At 39.8% G+C, this 26,001-nt stretch overlaps 4 protein-coding genes across 6 annotated transcripts; 1 reads left to right on the plus strand and 3 right to left on the minus strand.

Annotated features, from left to right (window-relative positions):
* Positions 1-587: 587 nt before the first annotated feature.
* On the minus strand, positions 588-6,556 carry LOC135495848 (protein phosphatase 1 regulatory subunit 3A-like). Of its 3 annotated transcripts, none has more exons than XM_064784831.1 (2): positions 6,300-6,556; positions 588-3,870 (listed from the first exon to the last, which is right to left on the minus strand). In XM_064784831.1, exon 2 carries the CDS (start codon positions 3,859-3,861, stop codon positions 2,569-2,571), a length of 1,293 nt encoding a protein of 430 aa, XP_064640901.1. In that variant the 5' UTR covers positions 3,862-3,870; positions 6,300-6,556; the 3' UTR covers positions 588-2,568. The 3 variants fall into 3 exon arrangements, with proteins under 3 accessions (XP_064640901.1, XP_064640902.1, XP_064640900.1); XM_064784832.1 differs by lacking the exon at positions 6,300-6,556 and adding an exon at positions 4,251-4,316; XM_064784830.1 differs by lacking the exon at positions 6,300-6,556 and adding an exon at positions 4,080-4,197.
* An 807-nt stretch (positions 6,557-7,363) lies between these two features.
* On the minus strand, positions 7,364-9,496 carry LOC135495729 (LYR motif-containing protein 4-like). Its single transcript, XM_064784605.1, has 4 exons — positions 9,408-9,496; positions 8,810-8,930; positions 8,383-8,485; positions 7,364-7,944 (listed from the first exon to the last, which is right to left on the minus strand). The coding sequence occupies exons 1-3, from the start codon at positions 9,488-9,490 to the stop codon at positions 8,417-8,419; spliced, it is 273 nt and encodes a 90-aa protein (XP_064640675.1). The 5' UTR covers positions 9,491-9,496; the 3' UTR covers positions 7,364-7,944; positions 8,383-8,416.
* Positions 9,497-10,507: 1,011 nt separating this feature from the next.
* LOC135495727 (phenylalanine--tRNA ligase, mitochondrial-like) lies at positions 10,508-13,721 on the plus strand. The gene is made up of 5 exons (XM_064784603.1): positions 10,508-11,543; positions 11,897-12,056; positions 12,498-12,629; positions 12,841-13,001; positions 13,343-13,721. Exons 1-5 carry the CDS (start codon positions 10,971-10,973, stop codon positions 13,631-13,633), a joined length of 1,317 nt encoding a protein of 438 aa, XP_064640673.1. The 5' UTR covers positions 10,508-10,970; the 3' UTR covers positions 13,634-13,721.
* A 931-nt stretch (positions 13,722-14,652) lies between these two features.
* Positions 14,653-24,258, minus strand: LOC135495521 (tyrosine-protein phosphatase non-receptor type 2-like). Its single transcript, XM_064784251.1, has 9 exons — positions 24,085-24,258; positions 23,488-23,587; positions 21,450-21,550; positions 21,173-21,271; positions 20,753-20,902; positions 20,367-20,576; positions 19,916-20,089; positions 19,309-19,628; positions 14,653-18,880 (listed from the first exon to the last, which is right to left on the minus strand). The coding sequence occupies exons 1-9, from the start codon at positions 24,169-24,171 to the stop codon at positions 18,676-18,678; spliced, it is 1,446 nt and encodes a 481-aa protein (XP_064640321.1). The 5' UTR covers positions 24,172-24,258; the 3' UTR covers positions 14,653-18,675.
* Positions 24,259-26,001: the final 1,743 nt, after the last annotated feature.

A 26,001-nucleotide genomic window follows, 5' to 3' on the forward strand; every position in this document is an offset into this window, starting at 1 on the left:
ACAACGTCGGCGGAGACAGTTGTGACATTTCATTGCAGACGAAGTAAACGCCCTCTTCTTCTCGATTTACGTACTTTACTTTAAAAAGTCAGTTTTAACACTACTGCACAAATATAGAGTGGTCTTAAAGTTCCATTTGGATAGAGATTTGACGGACTGATTTGGAAATTCATTCCAACCATGCAACTGTTTCAGAAATGAGAAAAAGCTCCTGGGTGTCATGACATGCATTCAATTATTATTTCACCACAAAGAGCTGCTTCTTTCAGCAGATATGAGACAGCTACCGGGGCGGGGACTATTTCTTTATGGGGCCTTTGTTCAGCGTCTCCAAGGAATTCTATGTACTGACTAAAACCTGTCACTTTCAGAGAACGGGGGAGGGGGTTTGGGGGACTCATCCCCCAATGTACTGGCTCAATATGTCAGAAGGACAGTTGTGTGAGTTCACTAGAGATTGCTCTTTACATATTAGGTCTAGGGGAATATTTTTTTTAATAATACATATTGGCGTCATGTCAAGTGTCCGTCATGTTGCGAAATGTGCTCTGCTAACGAAGACAACAATCAAAAGACAAAGGTTTGAGTTACAAAATATTCACCAATCATATTTATTTTCTCTACATCCACCCAAATTTAAACGGACCTAAACTCTCAATAAACAATTTGCTGTAGCACTATTCACCATGAGCACTAGACTTCGAGTTCGCCTCACACCGAAACCTGCAGGAACATTCGGAGGGGGGGGGGGGGGGATCAACAACTTCTACAGAAACACAACGCGTTTACCATGTCCACGAACTGTCTTGCCCAAATATTAAGGAGTTTTCGCAAAGCCCCCGAAACACCAACGCGAACGCCGAACCCCTGATCATTATTTCTAACCACGGGACAGGCGTTCGCATTCGCGTTTCGTAGAATGCCACAAAATGACTACACAAGTATAATACTCAATGGCGAACTAGATTCTATCTTTAAATACATCTTTTTTTCTCATTGGATATTTATATCACACGTTATAATAACTATGGCACAGCGTTCCGTTTTACGAAACAACACAATAATAGTTCCATCTCTTTTTAGAGCAGTAAAACCAACTGTTTCCCAAGTCAAAGAAAAGATCCGTATAATCCAAAAGTTTTCGGACGTCAACGCATACTTTCTGGAGGTGCCAAGAGGACAACAAGCAACATATTAACTTTCCAACAAACTGAATTGCTTGACCATACCCGAGGGACGCCATCAACATATCATCATCATTCTTTTCTCAAATGCAGCTGTTTCTGACGTGTTCGAAATAGTTATTTTCATCGATAGTTTCACTGCGGTATATACCACTTTTGACGGTTGTGTCTGCTTTACCGTTTTATATAGGCTACCACTTCAACACATTTTTGTTTTGTACCAACCAATAGTATATTCTACTTTCCATATGCATGGTTTCTGTACAGATTATGTATTGTTATACATCGCATGTTTCAACGACGGTCAAAAAAACTCATTTACAAAATAAAGGTGAAGAAGTAAAAGTAAGTACAGTACGAATAACCTTTTTGTTGAACAGCCACTGTGAGGGTGGTTCAATAATAGCCTCGGTGTGCATCGGTGTGTACTACCAACTCTTTCACTACTGTAGGCGCTATAATTGTACCACTTTACCTTATTTGGTAACAATCTACTCTTTGAGGGGCTGTACCAACTGAGTTATTGATAAATGTGTTATACTGTATGCACTAAGTACAAGTACTAAGTAGCCATCGGCGGAGAAATATAACTAAGTTCTAGTTAGACTAGTTCATAATGATTATCATAATATCAATCATTATTGAATAACAGTGCTTTATATTTTACAACACATTTACTGAATGTTGAAAACGATGTCTGCATTCTGTGTTTCTTCCATTTAAATGATAACAAAATATTTAACAGTAAGTAGATAAAGGTCTACTCATTATGATCACAGACTCTAAACTCACACACTGACATACACACACTGGCTTCCCTTCTTATGTACACTTTTACACTCAAATCGTTCACTATGACTATTGCTCTTTGAAAGGCTATCACAATAAATATAATTTATATATACTTGCTTTTTTACATGCGAAGTCCATATATTTCTAGGCAGAATTTACATTTTGCAACATACTTACACATTTTATGTATTTACATTACTTGTATACAACCACTGTAAAACCACGGATTTCTAAAAGAGTGTGAATAAACTCCCGAGAAATCAACGATGGATAGAGAGTGTGTGTAGAATAGAAGACGCGTGGGACAACCTATCTTGAAGAAGCAACGCGAGATATGGATCCACGCGAGATCAGCTGTGCTATGCTAGCTGCCATCAGTTTCAATGTCATTATGTTTTCCAAGCATCATTACCAAACGTATCCAAATATCACCAGAACAGACAAATGCACATTATTTCTCGATAAATTCCAACGTAACAGCACCTTTGAGGATGTACATCAGCAATGATACGCCAAGCGAGCTTCGAAACTGAGTCCACATGAGCGCCCTTGAAGACTCCGCTAACCTTGAAGGTCATTCCTCTCCAGCCGATCACAGAAAATGAACCCAAGCATGATCCGTGCTTAGGGTTGGTACATTCTTAGCATAACACTCAAAAACATAGTTCTGGCCATAGTTATTATCCCAGAACGTCTGCCCACCGCATTCAAACATGACAGCAAACTCGAGTTTTTTGCCAATGTCCAGTTCACCTGGAGAAACCACTGTGAAGGAAAACCTGTCAGTGGCACCATCACAAGAACCTTGCACATAAGAGCCAACAACATCCGCAAAGGTTGCCCAACTATTGACAGTATAACGAATGGTGACTTTCTTATGGAATCCCACGTTTTTAACCCTGACTGTTCCTGTGATTGTCATTCCGTTGATCATGGCATTCTCCAAGCACACATTCTGGGCGAGGACCCTCTGCACAAAGTTTCCTGTAGCACCAGGCTGTGAGAAAAGCGATTGGAAATATTTGTTACCTTGTGATTGCCGATCTTTTTCTATACCAGCTTTAAGATCGCGAACTGCAGAAGCAGGTATCCTAGGAGGAGAGTTCATATTCAAAATATGTCTCACATTTTCTAAGTCTAACCCAAAGGCATCCGCAAAACGTACCACTTTTTTCCTCCTTGGGGTCCCAGGGGGAGTTTTGTTTGTCTTAAGTGATGTTGCCCGACGAAGTTCCGGTGGACCTCCGAATTCGCCATCAACGTCGTCTTCGTCATCATCCTCGTAAGCCTCAGAGGGGTTCAATAAATCCAGTAAGTATGGTTTCATCATGGCCGTTGTCCTTGACGAGTTCGCACCCGTGAGGAGTTTTGGGATTTTCATGCCACCTTTTTCAGTGTCTGTAATTGCGTCGTCCAAATTCACTGGTTTACCAGTCTCTATGTCAGTTTCGTCCTCTGAGGAAATGATCAAGGTGATATCGTCACCACTCATCAAAGTTTGATCACTATCTGCACTAGTTAAAGAATTGAGATCATCACTACCGTATCCGCCGTCTGATTTGCCATTCGCAACACCGTGACATGAAGAGAGGTCACAATCCGTTTCGTCCTTGACGAGTTTCAGGTTTCCGAATATGTCCTCAACATGACCCGAGTCATCTGGAGACATGATATTGTTCGTTTGAGGCGAATCCTCGTCACTCGTAGAAGAAGGAGAGGCTAAATCCGGCGCCTTTAGTTCAGGAGAAGCCATTGTAATCTCCATTCTCGTATGTCCACGAACGCGCTTGTTCTTACAACACACGAAGTAGTCCCAGACTTGGTCTCCAACGTACGATAGGTTCCTTGGTAAGTAAATCCAGTGCGGCGGGGCATCCTCCACCATTGCTTGAACCTGAAGCAAGATAGATGGATACTGAGCAATAACTTATGCTACCTTTATACACAAAAACACCGGCTCACACGAGCCGATTTATTCTGGAAGCCGCTTGGTAATTTGACATTGCAGCGGCTGAAGGTCAAATAATATTCTCTGGTGAGGAATTCCAGCGACGCTGATGCATCGTCTGCGGCGAGCACCTGCAGTAAACAACGAATCCATACCATGTTTTGGGAGACACGGCTCATTCTTTGATACTCCAACCTTAAGAGAAATTAAACAAAACGGGTCACTAAACCACCAATGCAATATATCAATCCATTGCAAAAATGCAAGCGAGGCTACACGATCAATGAAATTATTAATATAACCCGTCATCGATTCCACCATCTCACCAATCTAGGCCACCATACTGAATATTAATGAGACTACCCGGGGTTTGCTTTAAAGAGTAAACGGCAATGACACAGTTAATAATAAACAGCTGTTGACACGAGCCGCAATATATCCCCGATATGACGCGACCCATATATCACAAACCAAGAAAATATCTTTCAATTAATTGGCAGTGGGCTATTTTTGTTGTGTGCACGTGATGAGCATGCCGTCTGCTTATAATAAGTGGTATTATGTTGATATATGCGGCGAGACCTATATATTTTCTTGCTCCGGTGGTAAACATAGAATGTTGTTGATGAAAGTGGCAGATGTATGTAAACAGCTTTTTTTGAATAGACTGTTGTTGATGACATTTGCAGATGTAAAGAAGGGTTCCTATCCCGCCATGGAAATTTTCTACAAGTTGAAAGTATTTTTTGATGATGTCCCGTTAAAATGTACCGCCCAGGTTAGTTCCTGCTCCTTCAGAAATACTATTATCAGATCTATTATAGGGAACCAAGCCCTTGATGGAAACACTGTATACGAAGACCGTTTCCGTGACGTTACGTTCACCCCAATAAAATGACGCATTCCCTATCCTGACTGTCATGCGTTTGCGTCACTACTCAAAACATTGCGGATCAATATGATTCCCTGCGATTCAACAGAATTCATCCGAAGATTGCAATGAGATCGATATTGATATCTCGTGTTCGGAAAATGCTTTCCACACATAATTGTTAGATTGCCTCTCTCTGCAATAGTGGTAGTGTATATACTCAAGGTGAAAGGTGCAGGCAGGAAGCCTCAATTTCGGTTGGCCACTTTCGGGCACAAAAGTGCTTATCCTAAACCTCATGATTTCTTACTCCCTTCAAATGTTGGGTAGACCTATCGTGATAAGACGCAAAAAACTTGGTGACCAAGATGGTAATTAGTGCTATAGCTAGGCCCCTATATGCAGCGGAAGATCCAAACGTATGCTGCACAAAAATGGCCACGTGCTCGGCTTTGGCCTTACTCGGGAGGGTATAGGCCTACTTATTGACCCGTCCGCTTTATAAAAAAGTAAGGCAATCCTGCCATGTTAGTGTCAGGGTTAAGTAAGAGCATCCCCGATCACCTGTGACTGATAAAGCAGGACCACAAATGATCGGTAACGTTAGCCTATGTTACTTGTTACTTTACATCAATGACCACATAAATCGGATTTTAAAAGCTCATCGCTCCATCTTTCGGATATACCTTTACCAATAAAAACCATCACAAGGTACCATAGTCAAGACGGGCATAATGCTATTAACGATACAACAATAACATTACACTGGGGCGTAGCTTTGATTAACTTGGGAGGTGAGAATGTCCTTCGCGGCGGCATTTAAGTGTATTAATAATTAACGTTACCAGATAACGATCAACAAATACCTGAATTATCCAAATGCATTGTTCGAGATGGGAAATTGCCATGTTATAAAAAAAGAGGTGAGCGGCGCAAAGCCGTCAGCAGAGCCGACCGAGGCGCCTCTCAAACTGTCACAAGCAGCACATGTTGTGTCGTTGTCACGTAATACGCGGCATCGAAACAGTGAACGTGCGTCACGGCGCCAAAGCGCTGGATTGCTTCTGCGGTGATCACATGGCCAGTAAAAAGTTACATGCAATCATCTGTGCCTCATTTCATAACGAACTTAAGTTTATCATGATACAAAAGCCTTTTTTCATCAACAAATTATCAAAATCATTCAAAATAATGGACGTTTGAGGGCATTGACAATGTCGAGGTTAACCTTCAATTGCATGGTAAAATCCAGTGCCTCTGGAATGGATGACAAAAAATTGTGGTTGGGATATATATGTAGGCCTATAACCAGCCGGTTACTCTTACAAACCGAATATCGCTTAAAGATCTAGAGCTGCCGATACATAGATCTATTCCAAATTGTTGGTTAACAACTTCATTCAAACAGTTCGACTTCAAAATCGCCAGCCGTTCTGCAAATATCGACAGGTTTCGATTTCACATCAAATCGAATCTGTGCCACAGCAACGAGGCCACTAATTACCTGATCTTGGGAGCAGCATGGTCGGCTGACGGAGAACCATACAGAATTTCCCGTCCTGATCGTCTCCTGGCACGTTTGATAAGAAAGCTGCTTGCTTTAGGCCTCGAGGACATGGCCATGTTCAGGCGACCTGTGTTTAGGCCTATATATAGGCTAAGTAGGGCCCTGCGATATATAACTAAGTTTAGTCCAATGCCCTGACCGAAATCGTTTGAACCCTGAATAATATCCGTCTGGCCAGCTGTCATGTTTGTCCTCGTGAAATGTGACCGAGGAGTGACCAATGTCACCTCTGTGCCGAGCTCAGGCCCATTCAGTTGTTTTGACTGGCCTATTCTCAGAAAGGTTACGGCCTACTTCTCAGCCTATCCATTTTGGAGAGATCAGTGGACAAACAAAGGCATAAACATGATTACTAGGTGGAAAATGAAAAACGTCCCTTTATTTAACAATGATATATACATATCAGTCACTATATATATCGGAAAGTAGGCTATTCATAAAGACCAGATGTTAACATGCTGTATCAGTTCTGGTATATCATGGCCATTAGAAACCGTATCAGCCAGAGGGCGTATCATTCTCCCGACTAATAGCCCAAAATACAAATATCGGACAATCAGGGATCCCGCGCAGAGGCTTTTTTACGACAGCAATACAGCTTTTGACTGGCCTAGGTTAGGTAATGACCCACTTCAGACGATACCACCATGGGATAGTTGGAGGGAACCAGCTAACAATTAGGGGGAGCATCTGTCTTTGTGGGGGTTTTATTTAGACTTGCATATGTTGAAAAAATTAGTCCTTGGGGTTATCTCCTGACATGCCTGAATAGCTTGGTAAAAAACATAATGCTTCTAGGCAGCAGTTCAGTAGTTGTTCAGTTGACGTATTTCGTACCGAAACGAGCAGTTTTTTTCTGAAATTTTGGCTCATTGTATTTAGGCTACATGTACTTGGTGATGACCTCATATGTAGGTGGTGATGAACTTATAGCAGAGACCCAGCAGAAAAATATATCCTCAAAAATGACTAATCGAAAAATAACACATAAAACACATAAAGAAATTGTTCTTGTTCAATGCTATATTTCATAAAGCATATTTTACATATTTACACACTCAGAAGAGGTTTTCGAAAATGCTCATGAACATTTACACAGGCTAGCTTTTGCCACCGTACCAAGGGACTGATGCATTTACATGTACTGGGTATCTAATACAACTCTTACATATGTAATTTACACAGGACACACTAAAAAAATTAAAAAGTACAGGCTTGCTAATATGACTGTTAGCAAGGCTTGTCAGTAAGTGGACACAGCCAAAGGAATGAGAACTAGAATCCTAGTCTGTTATATTGATGGAATTAAATCCAACATTGATCCATCCTCTTGCAAACAGGGCTTACAACACGACTTCTCCTTACGCATGTTTCTGAATCTGAGGGAGTAAGTATGTGTCAATATCTCTTTACTTAGTCCAAAATCCACTCAAAGCTATATCTTTCATCTGAGTGTCACTATTGACAGATGAGCATTCTTTAACAGCTGAAAGTGGTCTGCCTGGGTCTGGTGCCTCTGATGTCTCAGATGAAGAAATAATAGACTCTTCCATCAATGTCAAATGTACTTCAAATAGCAAAACTGAAACGGAATGAAATCATGTTAGAGAATGATGCAATTTACAGTCCATAAGACAATGATGATGGGCATAATCAAAAGCAATCAACTTGAATGATCAGCCCAAAACCAATTGGAGCCAATTGATCCCGTTGCCAATTTGAAAAAACAGCAACCTAAACGGTTAATAGTCTGTTTTTCTTTTCTTTAAATGAGTTCAAAAATGCCATATTCAATTAAATACATCGTAGGTTTGAAGCATTGATGGCCATCTTGTTGCAAAACAACTGACCTCATTCTGGGGTCCCTCCTGGATGATAGACTTATGCCAGGTGCTACAGACACTAGGAGGAACCCTGTTATGCTGCACAAGTAATCGAGCACGTTGATAATAAATGTGAAGCTGGCATAAAGTCAATATCGAAATAGTCCATTACTTGCTATCCACAATGTACAACTTACCGGTGGGCTACATCAAGCAGGGGCATTTACGAATCTAGGATGGGGATGCCTTGGTCTGTTCTATCACTAGCTTTGGTTCCATATACAACTGACTAACCATAGTCTGCAAAGACAAGGGGCAACAGAATGTTTTTGGGAGGCTAAAGGACTTAAAAATTCAGCTTTTATTGCATAATTTTTCAGCAAAGTAGCCCAAATTTAGCCATTATGAGTGTCGGCCCAACATGCAACACCTTCAAAACAGTCCTAGAAAACACTGTCTAAATAAGCTGATTGGGGGGCCGAGCCCCTCACACCTGAACATCATTGCTCTATGTCTTGGGTCGAACAACATGTCATCTTGGGATCACCGACCGAACACAAAAGTCTTTTCTGACCAAATCTAAAACCACTTTGAAATGCCTAATTTTTTTATACAGCTACTCACTTGTCTTCTGATGATGCCAAGGTTGTGCTCTGCCTTTGCAATAAGAAGATTGATCTTTTCTACATCTCTTTCTGCTTTGTTATCTCGAAATGCATCCTTCACTCTCCGCACAGCATACATTCTGCAAAACACAACAGAGTAGAGGAGATACTTTCTGCATTGCATGTTGCAAGTTTTTAACACTGGCATCCCATCTTGTGCAGCCGCAACTGCAAGGCCGAAGCGAGCAACACTGGGAGTGGGTTATCGCTACCTCGGGATAAAATCTTTATTATGATCAATAATGGCCGGCAGATGGGGTTTTTTTGAGAAAAGAAATCAGGCGATCCTCCAAATGCCCGCGTTACGATGTAAAAAAATTGTAAGTCCTACACGAGACGACGGACCACATGATGCACACTTGGCATACGCTTCCAATGCTTATTCCATGTATTCAAGGCGTTTTTCAAACAGGTAGGTGGCAGCACCATCCAGTGCCAGTCAATCAGAAATCTAGTTTACACATGTTTTCAAAGTACTTGTTACACCTGATACCCCAACGAAAACAATGACAGCATTAGCAATGGAGCAACCATTCATCTTCTTTTACATGTTTTACCTATAGTTGTAGCCTGTGAACTTCTGGCTTTCTTTTATCATGGATTTATAGAGGGAAAGGACCTTCCTGGTGGAGGCTGCCATCTTGGATATCGACGCGACGTAGGCTAACCCGATCGCAGTTACACAACATATTATGTGCATTTGGGATGAATTGTACCCATATCACATGACATGATAGCTAATGCTTTCTAATTGTAATTAATTCTCAATTAAGTAGATTACTGTAAGCAGATAGTCTTTGATTACACGAATTAGTTGTGGATACTAGCGACATCTGTACGAAGCACGATAAACTAAACCGACCGAGCCGGGTGTATAAATTCGACTTCCCGAGTCTCGAACGGGTTAGTACTGTTGTCATAGCTACCCTACCGGAACTTGGGTCGTTCCCGCTGGCGAAATTTTTTTCTGCAGGATACTTCTGCCATAGTGTACATCTGACAGCCAATCAGAATTCAAGGCAAGCACGTGTCTTTGTTGACATCATCTTTCCACATGGCGCAATAATGTCAACAATGCCACGTGTTCTGATAATCTTGGAAAGAACAAGTTAGCAAATGGTTAGAGGAGTATATTAGCTAAAATATATTTATTTGCAGTATCTTAACATGTATTTTCATTGTCGTCAATGTCGAGTGGACTGTATTTATTGGACTTGTCTGTTAAAGGCGCACTGTGCTCGGCAAAATAGCCGAGGTTGAATGTTTATCCGTCAACCTAGTTCTGCTGTATATGCATAGGTGGCGCCACCATTCAATTTATTTTCTTTGCTTGTCAAAATGTGTTTTATACAATGGCCCTTTCAACAATGTTCAAACTACCAAAATAGGCCTGATACCTTCAACAAACAGCAGACATCGGATACACTGTCCCTTTAATAATTATCAACATTGGCAACACTGTCAGTGTCACTGCCCCTTAAAATTTCACAAATCGCGAGACATCGGATACACTGTCCCTTTAATAATTATCAACATTGGCAACACTGTCAGTGTCACTACCCCTTAAAATTTCACAAATCAATGCATGCACTGCAATGTAGCGATCAGATCAGCTGATGTCTCTTTTGTACGCATAATATCATCAATTTTACAATGAATCTGTGCAATTCATTCCTAAACACTACGACACAAACCTTGAGTTGAGCATAATTGGGGTCAGACAATGAACTATTGTCACATTCACAGTTGAAGTGGCACTCGGCATGCGACTCGGTATCGTCCATTGTATTTGCATTATCATGCATAAATAAACAGTGTGACGTCAAAGATCGCGCCAATTGTGATTGGCTGTCAGATGTACACTGTGGCAGAAGTATCCTGCAGAAAAAAATTTCGCTTCCCGCTGCACCAGCAGACGAGGTGGTGTGGGATTTGGGAACAGGAACGGTTCCCGAACGCGTTCTCGCGTGTTCGACTCCTTCGAGAACACCGTTCTTCATGTTCTTGGTTCGAGAACGTGGAGTCGAATACACCCCGAGGTGAAGGCAGTAAAAACTGTCATGGCTGCGCCCATGAAAATGAAATTTTAGATTTTATCAATTTTGAATAATCTTGAAACCATGTTGCTGAAGCTTAAAAAATATGCCCATGTATGTAGTAGAGACTCTTCAAAGAGGCTTTTCCAATACATCAACCATTATGCAAAAAGGACTTACGTGGATCTCAAGGCTGTGAACATTCAAAATAGTCTATACCCTACAGACAAATTAACAAATGTGACCACAAAGATTATATCAAAGATTGGAAAAGACTTACATAACAGAAAGTCTCATCCGCTGAACCTTATCCGTTTGCAAATACAAAATTATTTCTACAAAAGCTTTGCAAACCGCTCAGGAAATCCTCTTTTTGCTGTCTTTGACAATCTGAATCCGGTTGTGACAGTCCAACAGAACTTCGACAGTTTGTTAGTGCCAAAAGATCATGTCAGTCGTTCTGCCTCTGATACTTATTATGTAAACTCCGAAACACTTCTTCGGGCTCATACGTCTGCTCATCAGGCTGATTTAGTAAGGTCCGGCTTGGATGCCTTCCTTGTTGTTGGAGATGTATATCGACGTGATGCGATCGACAGCTCACATTACCCAGTCTTCCATCAGATGGAGGGTGTGCGACTTTTGACTGACTATGAGGTGAGATTTTAGGATGTGCCTGAAAAGGATGGTGCAGAGCTGCGATCAGTACTTTTGGTTTCCAGTTGGCTTGATCTGTTCACCTGCATTAGTTATTACACAATTTGCATATACATTTTTCAGCACTTTTGCAGCCAAGCAGGTTTTAAGGCTCATCAGTTTTGCAGTATGTCCTTCTGGAATACTATTTGCCAATGCATACATGCTACATTTCCAACATCTTCCTGAAAATGCATGCGTGACTGAATTGGAGATAGTTTCTGTCATTATTGTGGAAAGGAAGAAATATTCCATCTTGCAAGGCTTTATGCTTGCTTAGAGTCATCAGTATATCCTTCTGCTTCTATTTTAAGTTGTTCAAAAACGTCACAAATGGAGATATCTTGTCACTCTTTGAAGATGGTTCTCGCACACCCAAAAAGCAGGAGAGACACACCTTGGAAGCGGCCATTCTTGTTGAGCATGAATTGAAACAAAGTCTGCTTGGGATGGCACATGCTCTTTTTGGAAAAGGTATTGTTGAATCTTGGCAGTACCATTAGAAATAGTGTAAACTTGGCAGTGCCCACTGTGTGTACAGTGTAAATTTGGCATAACATGATGTATATTGTAAACATGGTGGCACCTAAACATAATATTTGTTCGGAATTTGGCCGGTCTTTATTGACTGATTTAAATTTATCCAACAAGAACGGTCTGTCACTGGTGGCAGTTTTAAACACATGGCTCAAAATGACGGCACTTGATCGGACATACAGTACTAGGTATGACATCATCCTTCCTGGATGAGGAAGTTGCATGGCATTCCCGAATGAAGTCACACCAGGCAGCTTGTGTGAATCATGATTTCCGGATTTAACGTTTAATTGTAATGGTAAATATTATCATCCTTTGAAAATTGTCAAACCTGTCAGCTAGTTCACCTTTAAAAAGTAACAAACTTGTCGTCTTCAGATGTTGAATCCCGTTGGGTGGATGCCTACTTCCCGTTTACTCATCCTTCATATGAATTAGAAATTAAATATCAAGACAAATGGATGGAAGTGCTCGGCTGTGGTATCATGGAGCAGCAGCTTCTGGATGCTGGTGAGTAATGCCTGCAGCCGAAAGGTCATCAATTTGGAAGACGTCTGCTTGTGCACTGGAAACAACCTCTGTTAATTTTATACATCAATTCTCGAATCTGAACTTCTATCTGCTGCAGAGAGAAAAATATTCATAATTATTACAGTATTTATGATTTATGATAACAGGAAACACATCATTTGCAACTTTTTCATCTGCTTATATATTTCAGCTGGAGCCAAATCAAGTATTGGCTGGGCATTTGGTCTGGGTCTAGAAAGATTGGCAATGAAGCTCTATGATATACCAGATATTCGTTTGTTCTGGAGTGACGATTCAGGATTTCTCTCTCAGTTTGATGTCAAAGATCCTAGTAAACGAATTAAATATAAGGTGAGGGTACAGTCTCTGTATGGTTATCAACCCAATATTGGAAGTGTCATGCCTGTTCTAAAATCCTTAAGACCCGAGCAATTAACCTTGTGTAAAGTTTATCCCGAATTAAACTGAAATGGCATTCAGTCTGGCATCTGCATGAAACGGTGCACATAGATCATTTATACAAATCTTTTTGATGGACATTTGGATGCAGGCTCATGCTAGTGGTTGCTGTTTGGGATGACCTATGACAGTGGTTTCAATTTCCTGTTACAATTAGTATCTTAACCCTCTACGCATTTCCACCCCTCAGAAAGGTAGTCCAATTATGCTAATAAGTTTCCTGTCTATTTCAGCCAATCAGCATGTTCCCCCAGTGCACCAATGATATGGCATTCTGGATCCCGGAGCACTTCACCTCAAATGATTTTTACGATTTAGTGCGGACGGTCGGTGGTGATGTGGTGGAGCAAGTGTCACTTGCTGATGAATTTTTCCATCCAAAAAAAAAACAAACAAGCCATTGCTATCGAATTGTTTATCGTCATATGGAAAAGACGTTTACTCAAGAAGAAGTGAATGAAATTCATAGCCAAATTGAAGACGCTGCCATGAAGGAGCTTGGCGTTCAAATTAGAACCAAATAACGATAATAATGATTTATTGATTGAGGTGTAGTGAAAGTATTGCATTGGTAAATTTACATATACAAAAATAAACCACTGTTAATTTTTAGCACTGTTGTTTCCGTCAGTTCTTTTAACCCTTTCATCTTGCCTTAGAGGAGGATTACTTCGTGGAGAATAAGGTCTCCAAACGCTGAAGAAGAAAACTTTGGCCCCCTCATCCGTAAGCTGATACAGTGTGCAGATGAATGAATGAAGATGACTGTAAATTCTAGTTGGAATAATGGTCCACTGAGGAATTCACTGCATCATAGATTATGTATGTGGTACATGTACATGATCATGGATGTTATAATTAGGTCAAGGTCATACTTGCATATACTCTATGTCACAAGATTGGTCCTTCTGAATGAGGTGTATGGTTAACTGATCATACCCTGGTCTTTTGATTGGGACCTTGTCCTCATATAATGGATCTGCCAAATTTCAGATTGTACACTACATAATTACTTGGACGTAACGAGGAAGACTTGTCTTGTTCTCATCACAACAGGATCATGATGGGCTCAACTTGGCCTGGTAAAACCATTGCACCACCCTGTAAGATCTTGTGATATTTGTGTGGTCGAATGCTCGGGTCAGCTGAATCGAAAGAGCAGGAAGTAGGGGCATCATTATCACTGCCCACAAGAGTGCAATATTTGAGTAGTGGGGAAAGAACCACCTCATTCTGGAGCGACAACAGCACGGAGCTGTCTCTACAGCAATTTCCATCATGTGCTTCGGCACCAGTAAGTATACATTGTGGCCACCACAGATAGAATTCCTTCTGGTTTATACTGTCACAAACCATGGTAATGATGTACCCAGAAATTCAAAGGGTAGTCAGTGTTTTAAGGGATTTTTTCTCCGACTCTTCTTCCTGTAGCAGTTCTGACCAACCGACTTCTCGCTGAGCCGCTTCCTCTCTTGATGCAAGATCAGTGCCTATGCTCAAGGTATCAAGACACAAATATAAGACACATATTCTTTTACTTCCATATAAACACTTTATTCAAATATACTTGTGGAAATTGGGTTTTTTTACACATTATGTACTGACACTACAAAACAGCATGAAATGTGGATGATTATTTTCTCCAGAAGGTGCAAATTTACAAAGGAGACAGAAAGATTCTGCACAGTAAATTTTGGCATTGACCGACTTGGAGCATTACTAGATGCAATGATGGTCCTTCGCAGGTTAACTCCCAAGTCAGATGGATACATATTCGTACTACGGGGCAGAGAGAAGCAATGCAGGGTTAGGTGTCTTGCCGAAGAACAAGGAGATGAAACGTTAATGATCCCTCCAAAGAGTTGAACCCAAAACGTCCTGATAATTAGCTTTGAACTCTTACCACTTTGCCACTGATCTTCCATTGTTTCAAACGAGCTGAACTTTGTCATACATATAAACACATGATGAATAAAAAACTGGTGTCTTCAGAAAGATAGCCTTCAGCGAAGGTAATGTTTCAATGCCAGTTTGTGCAAGATTCTTCAATTTTCATCAGAGATACGAGACTGTGGAGTTCATCTGAGTGTGTCGCATCTAATTTTTGGTACCATAACCTAGTCCCAAAAGCACCATGTCACAGTAATATATTACTTTGTAAGAGTCCCAAAAGGACTGTGTCACAGTAATATGGTACACTGTCATAGGTCCAAGGTTTAATCATGACACAATCAATTTCACACTTTCAGTTCCCAATGAAAACCATTAAGTTAACGTCACAGAGTTTGCCGCCAGAAATGACACGTGTATAAAGACTTCCATGACGACACATATACATATACAGCAATCGTTAATAGAGATAGACCTCTTCCACCAGGAGGAACAAGTTACAACATGATGCCCAACTCATTTTCAGCTGCACTCTCCTCCTCACAGAAACTTCTAGCTCTTTCGCATACAACCGAGAGCAAAAAGTCCCCCTTTTTTATTGAGAACAAACCTCAATTAAGTACTTCTTGATGCTTTTTTCATGTTCACGCAACTAGAACAACACAGTTCTTCTTTGTGTACAAGAAGAGCACCATATGATGCCTTGACTCTTTCGGCATACAACAAGAGCAATATAGCTCCTTCTTTGTGTACAAGAAGAGCACCATACGATGCCTTGACTCTTTCGGCATACAACAAGAGCAATATAGCTCCTTCTTTGTGTACAAGAAGAGCACCATATGATGCCTCGACTCTTTCGGCATACAACAAGAGCAATATAGCTCCTTCTTTTTGTACAAGAAGATCACCATACGATGCCTTGACTCTTTCGGCATACAACAAGAGCAATATAGCTCCTTCTTTTTGTACAAGAAGATCACCATACGATGCCTCGACTCTTTCGGCATACAACAAGAGCAATATAGCTCCTTCTTTTTGTACAAGAAGATCACCATACGATGCCTTGACTCTTTCGGCATACAACAAGAGCAATATAGCTCCTCCTTTGTGTACAAGAAGATCACCATATGATGCCTCGACTCTTTCGGCATACAACAAGAGCAATATAGCTCCTTCTTTGTGTACAAGAAGATCACCATACGATGCCTCGACTCTTTCGGCATACAACAAGAGCAATATAGCTCCTTCTTTGTGTACAAGAAGAGCACCATATGATGCCTTGACTCTTTCGGCATACAACAAGAGCAATATTGCTCCTTCTTGGAGTACAACAAGAGCACCATAGCCAATCTTTAGTATTTTGTATAAAAAAAAAACACAAACTGTCATCTAAGAAATGGTGCGTTATTCAATCTCTGATTTAGTGCACGCACAATTATAATTCTATGGGCCAGAGACCTGACTTAGAATAAAGGCTAGAAGACGAATTAACGTATGGCTTTCACTGAACAGTACTCTGTCATATACTGTCAATACAAAAAACATTTATGTAATGTCAGTTTATTCATCGAAAAAGAAAATTGACCCACAATGCAAGTAGTATTATTGTCTGCGCAATGACTAAAATGCACTTAAAGCTCACCTTTTAGTCCTAAAACATTACATAAGTAGATTATTTTTATTGGAGATGATGTATAACATCTGACCTAACACATAATGAAAGTCAAATTTTCAAGAGGTTGAAAAATAAATGAAAGCCCTGCCAATGACACCTATGATAAAATATTGTGCAGAGCCACAGAAGTTTTGTACAGTGAAGATGTCCTACATTCATAACATATAATATCACTACTTAAAAACTTTTTACAAGTTAAAAATCATCATTAATACAATAGTACATACTTTCTTTTGATCCCACTGATGAAGTACAAAACCGTGATGATCGCTATACAAGTATATATAATAATATAAAAATCTGTACACTTATTGTTTGACCGAATTGATCTAAACAATATTCAGTCACGAACTTGACATTGACTTTAACTCAGCATTATTTCCTCAGTTCAGTCCAGTTTACTCAACACAAAGTTAAGTTAACATCAAGTTTGTGACCAACTAGTTATGAACAACGGTGCCCTGGACTCATAATGACCATTGAATCCCCATCAAATAACAAAGTTGTAAAAGAATAAGTAACCACCTTTTGACCCGTCCAAAGCTACTGGATGGAGAGTGGTTTTTTTTATTAAGTGGGCAGCATGAAGATAAAAAAGATGATGTCACATGTTTCACCACAACCTAGTTTTTTTCAGTGAGAAATCCTTCCATTTGCGTAATTGAAGCCACGTTCAATGGACAACTCTTAACTTAATTTCATCCCTTAGCAAAGGATATGGTTGGTCATCAGCCCATAATAAGGCATCTCCCCACAAATCTAAATTTCTGACTGTTACACATACAAAGTAACACACCTGTAATTTGACCGAACTCGTCATGATTTTTGTTTTAATAACAGGTATCCTTTTCCTCTTATCAATATCACCCAGATTACTGCTCCACAATAGCTACCGTATTTCTTACTTGTAAACATGGACATTGTAATGACTAATGTAACACTTCTCTAAAGATCTGTTGTATAATGAACAAAAGAACTTTAAACAAAAACAAAAGTTTACATCTTTTAATTTTATACAATCAGGAAATAAGAAACCTTGACCTATTGAGGTAACAAAGAATTAGGTAAATATCTAATCATACTTGTACATACTGATGAAGTCAAGTCAGAAGAGATATATATTATAGACTCTACCTTTTGAACATAAAATGTCTGATTACATGACATGAAAGTAACATGAACAAAATTACAGATATGTATTGTAAGACGGAAAAGAGTGGCAACGACAAAAGTTGTAAATGAACCAGGTCACACAGTCTTCGTCACTCATTTTAAATGTTACACGTCTTTGTTAACATTATAGGGCAAGGCCTTCTAAACCATGATTCAACTATCTTGGCATGAAGTCTGCTTTGAAGAGAGATTGCCAAAATAGCATGTATGCCAGTTTTCCTGTGCTACAGTATCCGATCAGAGCAAGTGCTCCATTTCGACACTTCAATCCAAAAAGATGGACAGCTGTCAATCATTACGTAATGATTAATAGCTCATTAACAATGTTCAATAAAATTAAATTTTATGTCAGTTAACAGTAATATTCCTTCCACTGCTACAGCAACTTGATGAAACACACACTGAGGTAGGAGGTTTCATCCCTGGTCAGACCGCTTCCTTATTGAAACTTCTATTGACAGCAGAGGACTTCTCAAAATCAAAATAACACAAATGACCTGATATTGTTAAAACAGATCTGATAATGTCCAGTAAACTTGCTGCTCAGAGTAAAGAATTGTTCACCTTACACATGCAGATTCTTGTCATAAATGTTTTATATGTGATTTTTCTCCAATATGTCAATCTCAAAGCTAACCCCATCAATGAAAAGAATCTTCATTTGTTCCAGAAAAAGTAGCTTTGTGAACCAAACCACTCCTTTTTGTGACCTATATCGTTTTAAACATTAGCTCCATTATATGAAATGATATACTTGGCACTGTTAGTTTTGAAATTGATAATATCTGGAGGAAAACCTACCCTCATATTTGCCCAAGATTAGAAAAGTTAATAAAGATACTTTGTGTACAACCAATAGCAGCCTCCTAAAACCAGCAATGATACACAGCCAATGCCCGCATAGAGTCGTTGCCCCCTCCATCGTCTCTTGCCCGCCATGTCCGCTGATCGTTGCCTCTCCTTCATCAAAGCAATCTGTGCTGCTGTTGTCTTTGACCTTTCCTCACGGTTTCGACGCCGTATACCAAATTCGCTGAAAGAAGGGAATGGAAAATATAACTTCAAGATTCAAATGAGGCAGAAAATAGACTTAAAAGATCTCAATATATCTATTGGTATTACATCACTGGAAGGACTCGTTACATAAAGGCAGCTATTGTACAGCACTTTTGCTGACTCATGTCTTTCTCAAAGTACTCTTGAAAGCGGGCACTATTTTGTTATACAGTTTCGCAGAGGTTGTTTAAGGTACCAAAGCAAAGACCATTATTTCATCCCACAACATTTGGCTGGTAGTAATCTAACCCATACACCAATGCTCTCACAATTTGCCAAAGATTGCCAAACCAAACCAATTTTCTATTAAACCCCACCACCCACTTTAAATTGAGGACTCACAGATTCCAATCTTAAGGGGAGTGACACAGAACTACTCTGTCCCTAAAAAAGAAGCACGCATACCCTTTCTTTGGTTCCTCTGATACATTATTTTGCTCCTTCTCCAGTTGTACAGAGTTTTGATCACCAGCACTAACATCAACATTATCACTTTCATCGTTCAGTGGCGAGTTGGCAAATTGGCGACGGGGCGGCACAGGTGGTGGGTTCCTACGTGGAGGCAGTGGTGGTGGCTCACCATCGCTGCCATTTTCGCTATCCGATCCGTTATCATCAATTATGAACTCCTCCACATCATCGTCCGTACTATCACTATCATCCACAAACGTAGGGTTCGTGTGCGTGCGAGGCGGCTTTGCTGGTGAGAGTGACTCTTGATCAAACTGAAAAACAACCAAATTTGATTATAAACTGAGGTCTTTTTTGGAAAAACTTCTACAAATGCATTCTTTACCCAAAACTGAAATGAATCAGCACACAAAAGGTACTTTTTCCGGGTCTGTGGTTTCCTCCTACTCTACATAACAGATTGCCCAGTCTTGTTCACAGAGCCAAAGATGTCCCAGCTGGTGCTCATCTCTCAACTCGATAATTTTCAACCATTTCTTTTTTCGCGAGTTTTGTCAAACGTTCAACTGGCTGAATACTTTATAATTCATCAACTCATTACCTCTTCGAACCCAGAATCTAAAGAGCTGTTTAGAATACGCTTTCCTCCTTCGATCACTGCTATGTATGAAAATCGAAACTGATCAGCAGTTTGAATAAGACCCATGCGATATTTCCGCATGTCAAGGAGAATGGCGCGAAGGTCAAGATCTGTCATATCTCGTCTCTGCTCGATCTGGAATACAGCACAATTGAATTAAAGTCATATTATGAAGATAGAAATGGAATTTGACTGATACAGTGTTTTAGATCCGATGTTGACAAGGGACTGGAAACATCTTTTTACAGTATGCTTGATTTAAACCAATAACCTACGAAGTCAAAGTGTACATTACGCGACTCTCAGATCAACGATTTAATCGCAGGAGAGCAGAGATAAAATACAATGAAATACAATTAAGATTATGAAATAATACTTTTGTAGACAAGAACGGTTCATCTCTAAAACTTACCAAGACCAAACAAGTGTCAACTAAACAGAATGTCCCTGATCGACCAATCCCTGCGCTACAATGTACGACAGCAGGCCCAACTTCCCTGTCCAGCACCCCTGACCTCCTCACAGCCATGAGAAAATTCAGGAATGCAGCAGGGGACTGAGGTACGCCAAAATCTGGCCAGGTTGTATAGTGAAAATGGAGGACAGTTTTCTTTTCTTCTGTCTGAAATACACAACATTTTAATCTCAAAATACGAAATAGAAAACAAAAATGCCTCGAATAATGAGCTCCTCATGGAAGTTAACAATTTTTCAACCAACGACATCTGAATAGCCATCCCCAGGCAGTTTTTGTATCAACCCAAAGAAAATCTACATGTTTTCGAGAAAACGACCTACCTCTAAAAACTCTATTTCTAATGTCCTAATAATATAATAAGAATTATCCTGTTCATCTTTTAATGTAACTTTTATAAACGTATCTTCAAAAATCATTTCGTCCGTATAACCTCTACTTGATCCTAATGGCCAGTACTGGTCACATTTTATCTGGAAAAAGATTGGCAGGAGCATGAGTTTGTGACTAGCTATATGAATGTGAGAACACTTTTGAAATAAAGTTTTATCTAATTTCCGATGAATCCATGCACGATTCACTTTACAGCAGCTGAAAGGCTACTCCCAAGACAGGGAAATGACGGTGCACAGTCTCAAACGTGAAAAGAAGAAAGTAGTTCTGATGGGCTTGGAACCCCGGTTAGGGCAATAATTGAGATCATTTGAATCGCTATCCTCAAAGGGTTGGTCAGTTCATCTTACCGTGTCTCTCTCGATCACTCTGTTCAACATGACGATAGCTTTGCTGTTTTGTTCCCAAACCATCTGCCAGAAATGACCCGATGTGTTCCGTAATGGACCCTGAAAGAAGGCAATTACAGAGAGTGCAAATATATAAATGAATTTAACATTTTTAGTAAACACAGTGTCATTCTAGTCTTTTTCTATTACTCTTTCAGATGTTTATCCACCATCATCATCACAGGAAGTCTGAACTATAGGTGAACACCTGCTTTACAATCAATAGTTATTTACTAACCTGTGATAAGATATACTTTCTGTTGGCCTCAGGGGCCTCCACCAAGTTGGCATTGATATAGTCATTCTGGCCATTTTGGAGAATGACTCTGCTGTGATCATCTGAAATAAAAGTACATCATCATTAACCATACATGTGGAACTATGGCACCAGTGCAGATAGTCGTTATTGAGGGCTTTACAACCAATAATTACAGTCAAAGATATTCCCATCCGCCATGAAAAATTTAATACAGAGGAAGAACTCTAGTCCTGCAGTCCTGGTTTTTTTCCAAACATATAGACAAATGCACTGCATCATCATGACATTCACATCACAAGAATTTCCGCTCTTAATGCAAAAAACGCTTTTAACATCGCTAACTCCTCTCTCTAATGCTACTGTTTAAACGCATTTATTGTCATTTAGTTATTGTAATGTTTAGGAGCTTTCTACTAGAAAGAATGAAAATAATGAGGCAAGTTTCATGCACAGGAAAACAATGCATTGGGGCTGAGCTGTTGTATCATGTAATGTTTGTGAATACCAGGGTATTTTTTGGCACAGTGTATCTGACATCATACCATATCATTGGTTGTTGTGACATATCTTTATTATTCACTATACTAGTACATTGTAAATGATAACAAACGTGCGGCCTTAACGCCTCTCATACAGATATTACCATTGTGACCTAAAACTGTCCTGAACCCCAGTGAAGGCATTGTAAACTGGTCTTCTGTATTTACAAGCTGGGGGCAATACTCCAATAGCATTCCCACAGACAGGCAGAGACAATACAAATGAATGATGTTGAGCTAATGTGTGCCATTCTCTCTTCAATGTGAATTTGATAGCAAAACAAGCCGAGATGGACAATAAACCATAGTGTATTGTAATGGAAATGAGTACTGGTGCCCACTTTTTCCAAAAGCTTTTTCTTTATCTGGAGATTTTGCTCACTCATATATGGGCAACACTCAGATAGTCTAAATACAGACACAGAGTTAGAGCAAGAACTTGCTCATCCAAGGATCACATAAAAGGTAAACAAGAGCAACTTGGCTTGGAAAGGGCACCCTGATCTATTTTTGGGGGGAAAAAAAGAGTACCCCTCCACATAATTTTAAGTACGCTATGCTGGATAGAATTTTTGAAATGCCACAAGACCTGGAGTACTGAAATATTTCAAACTGTGAATTTGTGGCAAATTGTATTAATAAAACACCACGATGGCATTTACCCAATCATATAATGTCATACTAATTGCAAAAAAATTAGTTTATTAGCTATAATTGCATGCATGATATTGATAGATAGACTGCTGACAGTTGGGCAATATCTAAAACAGGTTTTTTTTGTGCAAAGTGCATTCTCTTTGTGACCTGATTTTTTACATAAACATATCTGTATCATGATACTGCTAGGTAAACAAACTCTTAAGAGGACAATTCCAGGAAAACCCACAATTGTCTACTTCCTCCATCATGTCATGTTCAATGATCATCACCAATATGATCACTTCGAGACTAGACCCAACATTCCCAATTCCTCCACATAATTTCATAAAAGTTCTGTTTCTGGACTGTTAAGGGTACCATACTATGCCATGTAGAGCACCAGTGCCCAGAACCAGCCTTACATTTCATTGAAATACCAACTCTCTCACATAAACTCATCTAAGAGCCCTTAATCAGCTCACCTTAAACACAATTCATCAATTGAAAACTACAATTTAGTACTTTCTAAGTAACCACTTGCCAAAGGTACATAGCACAGTAGGGTGCTACACAAAATTGACTTCATCGGCCCAACGACTCCGACTTTGGTGAAAGACTGAGAGCTGGTAAGGGTTCATTACAATTACCCTTTTTTCTCAAGTTGATGGAATGTCTTCTTGGTTTTATATCTCTCTGTATTTAAAGAAGAGTCTTCCGACTTGTCCAAGGTCACAATGTGCGTGTCCGAGTTGGCCTAGTATAATGTTCAGTTTTTGTATTTAACTCCTAAACCACCCCACTCCTCAATTTAATTTTTGTAGGTTTCTTACAATACTTACATGGGCTCACATCCCGATACCTGTTCCTCGTTCGATTCTCTGGGCTCCTAGCAACCTTCACTGTAAATTGGTGGTTCAAAGAGGCTTCATTTCTCAAACGCTGTAGAAAGTATAAATGAAACCATTACCTAAGCCACAACAACAAGTTTGCTTGTAAAACAACAGACTGATTTGATCATAACAATCAACAACACCCACAAGCTCATATTCAGCTGGAAGCATCTATAAAACGAACAACTGCACTGCTATCTGTCAGCATGAAACGACATGACAATCGCCAGACACGAAATAAACATGGAACATGATTTTTGGCTCCTATTTTGACCACAATAATATATTGAATACATGGCAAAAAGCCAAATATTTTTGTTCTCTTCTCAGAGTCCAAGGGTCTCTACGTTCACAAGCAGTTTGCATGGCAGGATATTTTCAATCATACGAAACACTTCTATGAGAATACACCAACCATGCATATACATGCATGACAGGCTAGTACGTCAATGCACTACCCAGTGTAACAGCACAGCAAAGCGTGGCAATGCACAGAAATTTGTTCTCTGACCCGGATCCACAAATATTCGCGTGTCCAAAACTCACGTGATAAATGGGTAGCCATGCACCATTCTCATCAAACTGCTGAAATTCTGTTTCCATAAGACTGATGGGTCTTTCTGATTCGCTCATTGCATTGTTTTTGAGTCGAAATATAGAACGAAAAGGTGATAAAAGCGATGAGTTTTTCCACGAACCACAAAATTCAGAAACCGGATGTTTGAACCGCGCAAGCCCAATGTAAACTTCCTGCAGGGTGTCAACCTCGTTTTCAAGAAATCGTGGGGGAAAATGCACGCACTGTGCAGTGCATTTATGAGTCAGTTGGTTTCCAGATTGACAAGGAAGCAAGTGCCAAATTTTGTGAATGAAAATTTTTCTGTTGCTCACGTTTTACTACTATTTACTATTGTAAAAGAAAATATGTCAGAATCTGCTGAAAGTGAGAAGTCTTTAGACAAAGTTTCACCAGCTGACAGTCGAGATTTGGTAAAAGAAGGCAAAAATAAGACACAAGTGCTTTGTCAAAATCTGAATTGCAGGTCTGTGGTTTTGCAACCTGGGATTGCCAGCAGGGTGAAGAAAGAGGTAACTAGAATGTTACATTTGCATGTGTAGGATCCATGTGTATTTCAATCACTCTTTACCGGATAGGTCTATGCCTGAACCACCTGCACCTAAGGAAGACAAACCATCTTTTCAATTATAGGTCTGCACGGTGAAAGACATCAGACACGCTCACACGGTCTTGATCACAGATCAGAGGGATTGCCTGGTGCAGTGTCTTTGACCGAGAAAAGCTTTCATAAAGATTGGTCTATCTTCCTGCCCCTAGGTGGTACAGGTACCTACATGCAGCGATCAGGAAAATTGATACACACACCAGTTCACTGACAACATGCATCTTGACTGACTAGTACTTGTTGTAGGCCTATATTGGTGTCACCTGGCTTTAGAAATAGGAAATGGATATTGGTGAACCAACAAATAATGCATGTAAATGTGAACGAACAGCATAACCCTTTTATATCTGTCAGTCAGCTGGAACCTAGGTAAAAAGTCATTATTTAATAGTTCAAACTTTTATACTTTCAGTTTTATCTTCCGCACATGAGACACAAGAAAGAACAAGTGGAGGAAGGAGAAACACTTGGTGACTTCTGGTTATTAGACGATATGTTTAAATTCGAAAATGTTGGCTTCACTCATAAAGTTGGAGATATCAAATATTTGGCGTGTGCAGACTGTGAAATTGGACCAATTGGACTTCATGATGTGAACAATAAGACAGAGTTTTATGTTGCCTTAGATAGAGTGACTCATGAGAATTGACCGTCTTCTTGAAGGTGATCATCGTTCACTCGGTGGATACTGGGGACACTGTCAACATTGCTATCATCATCATATGTGGTTTGCCATCCGTGAGAAAGAGCCTGGTAAAAGACTGACATTCAAGTGGCATAAATATTGTGACTGGGATAAATATTCCTATGTCTACTATTCGATCAAAAGTTATCATGATGCATGCAATCCCCCAAATAGTGACCAAGATGCATTTTTGAAATGGAATATATTGTTGAATTACTTAATTGAATTGGTATTCCACTGACGACAGAGGTGTTGGGTAAATAAAGTACATGTATATGTAGTTCCATTGAATCATGTCTGAAAGGCGAAAAATCTCTATGGAAATAAAAGTATGGAATGACATTAACATTATTTTCATCTTAGTTGTGTGGATGCTTTTTTCTCACAGAGTGTCTCAGGGAAAGATGGAAAGCATTATTGCTTCAAGTTCATTTCTAAATGCTTTATCTCTGTTGGTGAAAGGCATTGCCAAAACCCACCAGTTTATATCATACTTTGTCACATCCCACAGATCTCATTTATTTCTTGACATTGGGTGATAAGAATAAAGACTAGCAAATGCTTTATCTAAAACTCTACCTACAGATCTTGTCT

This window comes from Lineus longissimus, chromosome 11, assembly GCF_910592395.1.
Source record: "Lineus longissimus chromosome 11, tnLinLong1.2, whole genome shotgun sequence".
Lineage (NCBI taxonomy): Eukaryota > Metazoa > Nemertea > Pilidiophora > Heteronemertea > Lineidae > Lineus > Lineus longissimus.

Coding starts and splice junctions, on each gene's coding strand:
- LOC135495848 (XM_064784830.1), bottom strand. CDS start 4,103: ATGAGCCGTGTCTCCCAAAACATG. Junction 3,871..4,079: donor GCCGTGTCTCCCAAAACATG/GTATGGATTCGT, acceptor ATCTTGCTTCAG/GTTCAAGCAATGGTGGAGGA.
- LOC135495521 (XM_064784251.1), bottom strand. CDS start 24,171: ATGAGCGAATCAGAAAGACCCATCAGTCTTATGGAAACAGAATTTCAG. Junction 21,551..23,487: donor GTATCGGGATGTGAGCCCAT/GTAAGTATTGTA, acceptor CTTTTATTTCAG/ATGATCACAGCAGAGTCATT. Junction 20,090..20,366: donor TTGACACTTGTTTGGTCTTG/GTAAGTTTTAGA, acceptor GCTGTATTCCAG/ATCGAGCAGAGACGAGATAT.
- LOC135495727 (XM_064784603.1), top strand. CDS start 10,971: ATGTTGCTGAAGCTTAAAAAATATGCCCATGTATGTAGTAGAGACTCT. Junction 11,544..11,896: donor GACTTTTGACTGACTATGAG/GTGAGATTTTAG, acceptor TTCTATTTTAAG/TTGTTCAAAAACGTCACAAA. Junction 13,002..13,342: donor GTAAACGAATTAAATATAAG/GTGAGGGTACAG, acceptor TGTCTATTTCAG/CCAATCAGCATGTTCCCCCA.
- LOC135495729 (XM_064784605.1), bottom strand. CDS start 9,490: ATGGCAGCCTCCACCAGGAAGGTCCTTTCCCTCTATAAATCCATGATA. Junction 8,931..9,407: donor TTCACAGGCTACAACTATAG/GTAAAACATGTA, acceptor TGTGTTTTGCAG/AATGTATGCTGTGCGGAGAG. Junction 8,486..8,809: donor TTGGCATCATCAGAAGACAA/GTGAGTAGCTGT, acceptor TTGTCTTTGCAG/ACTATGGTTAGTCAGTTGTA.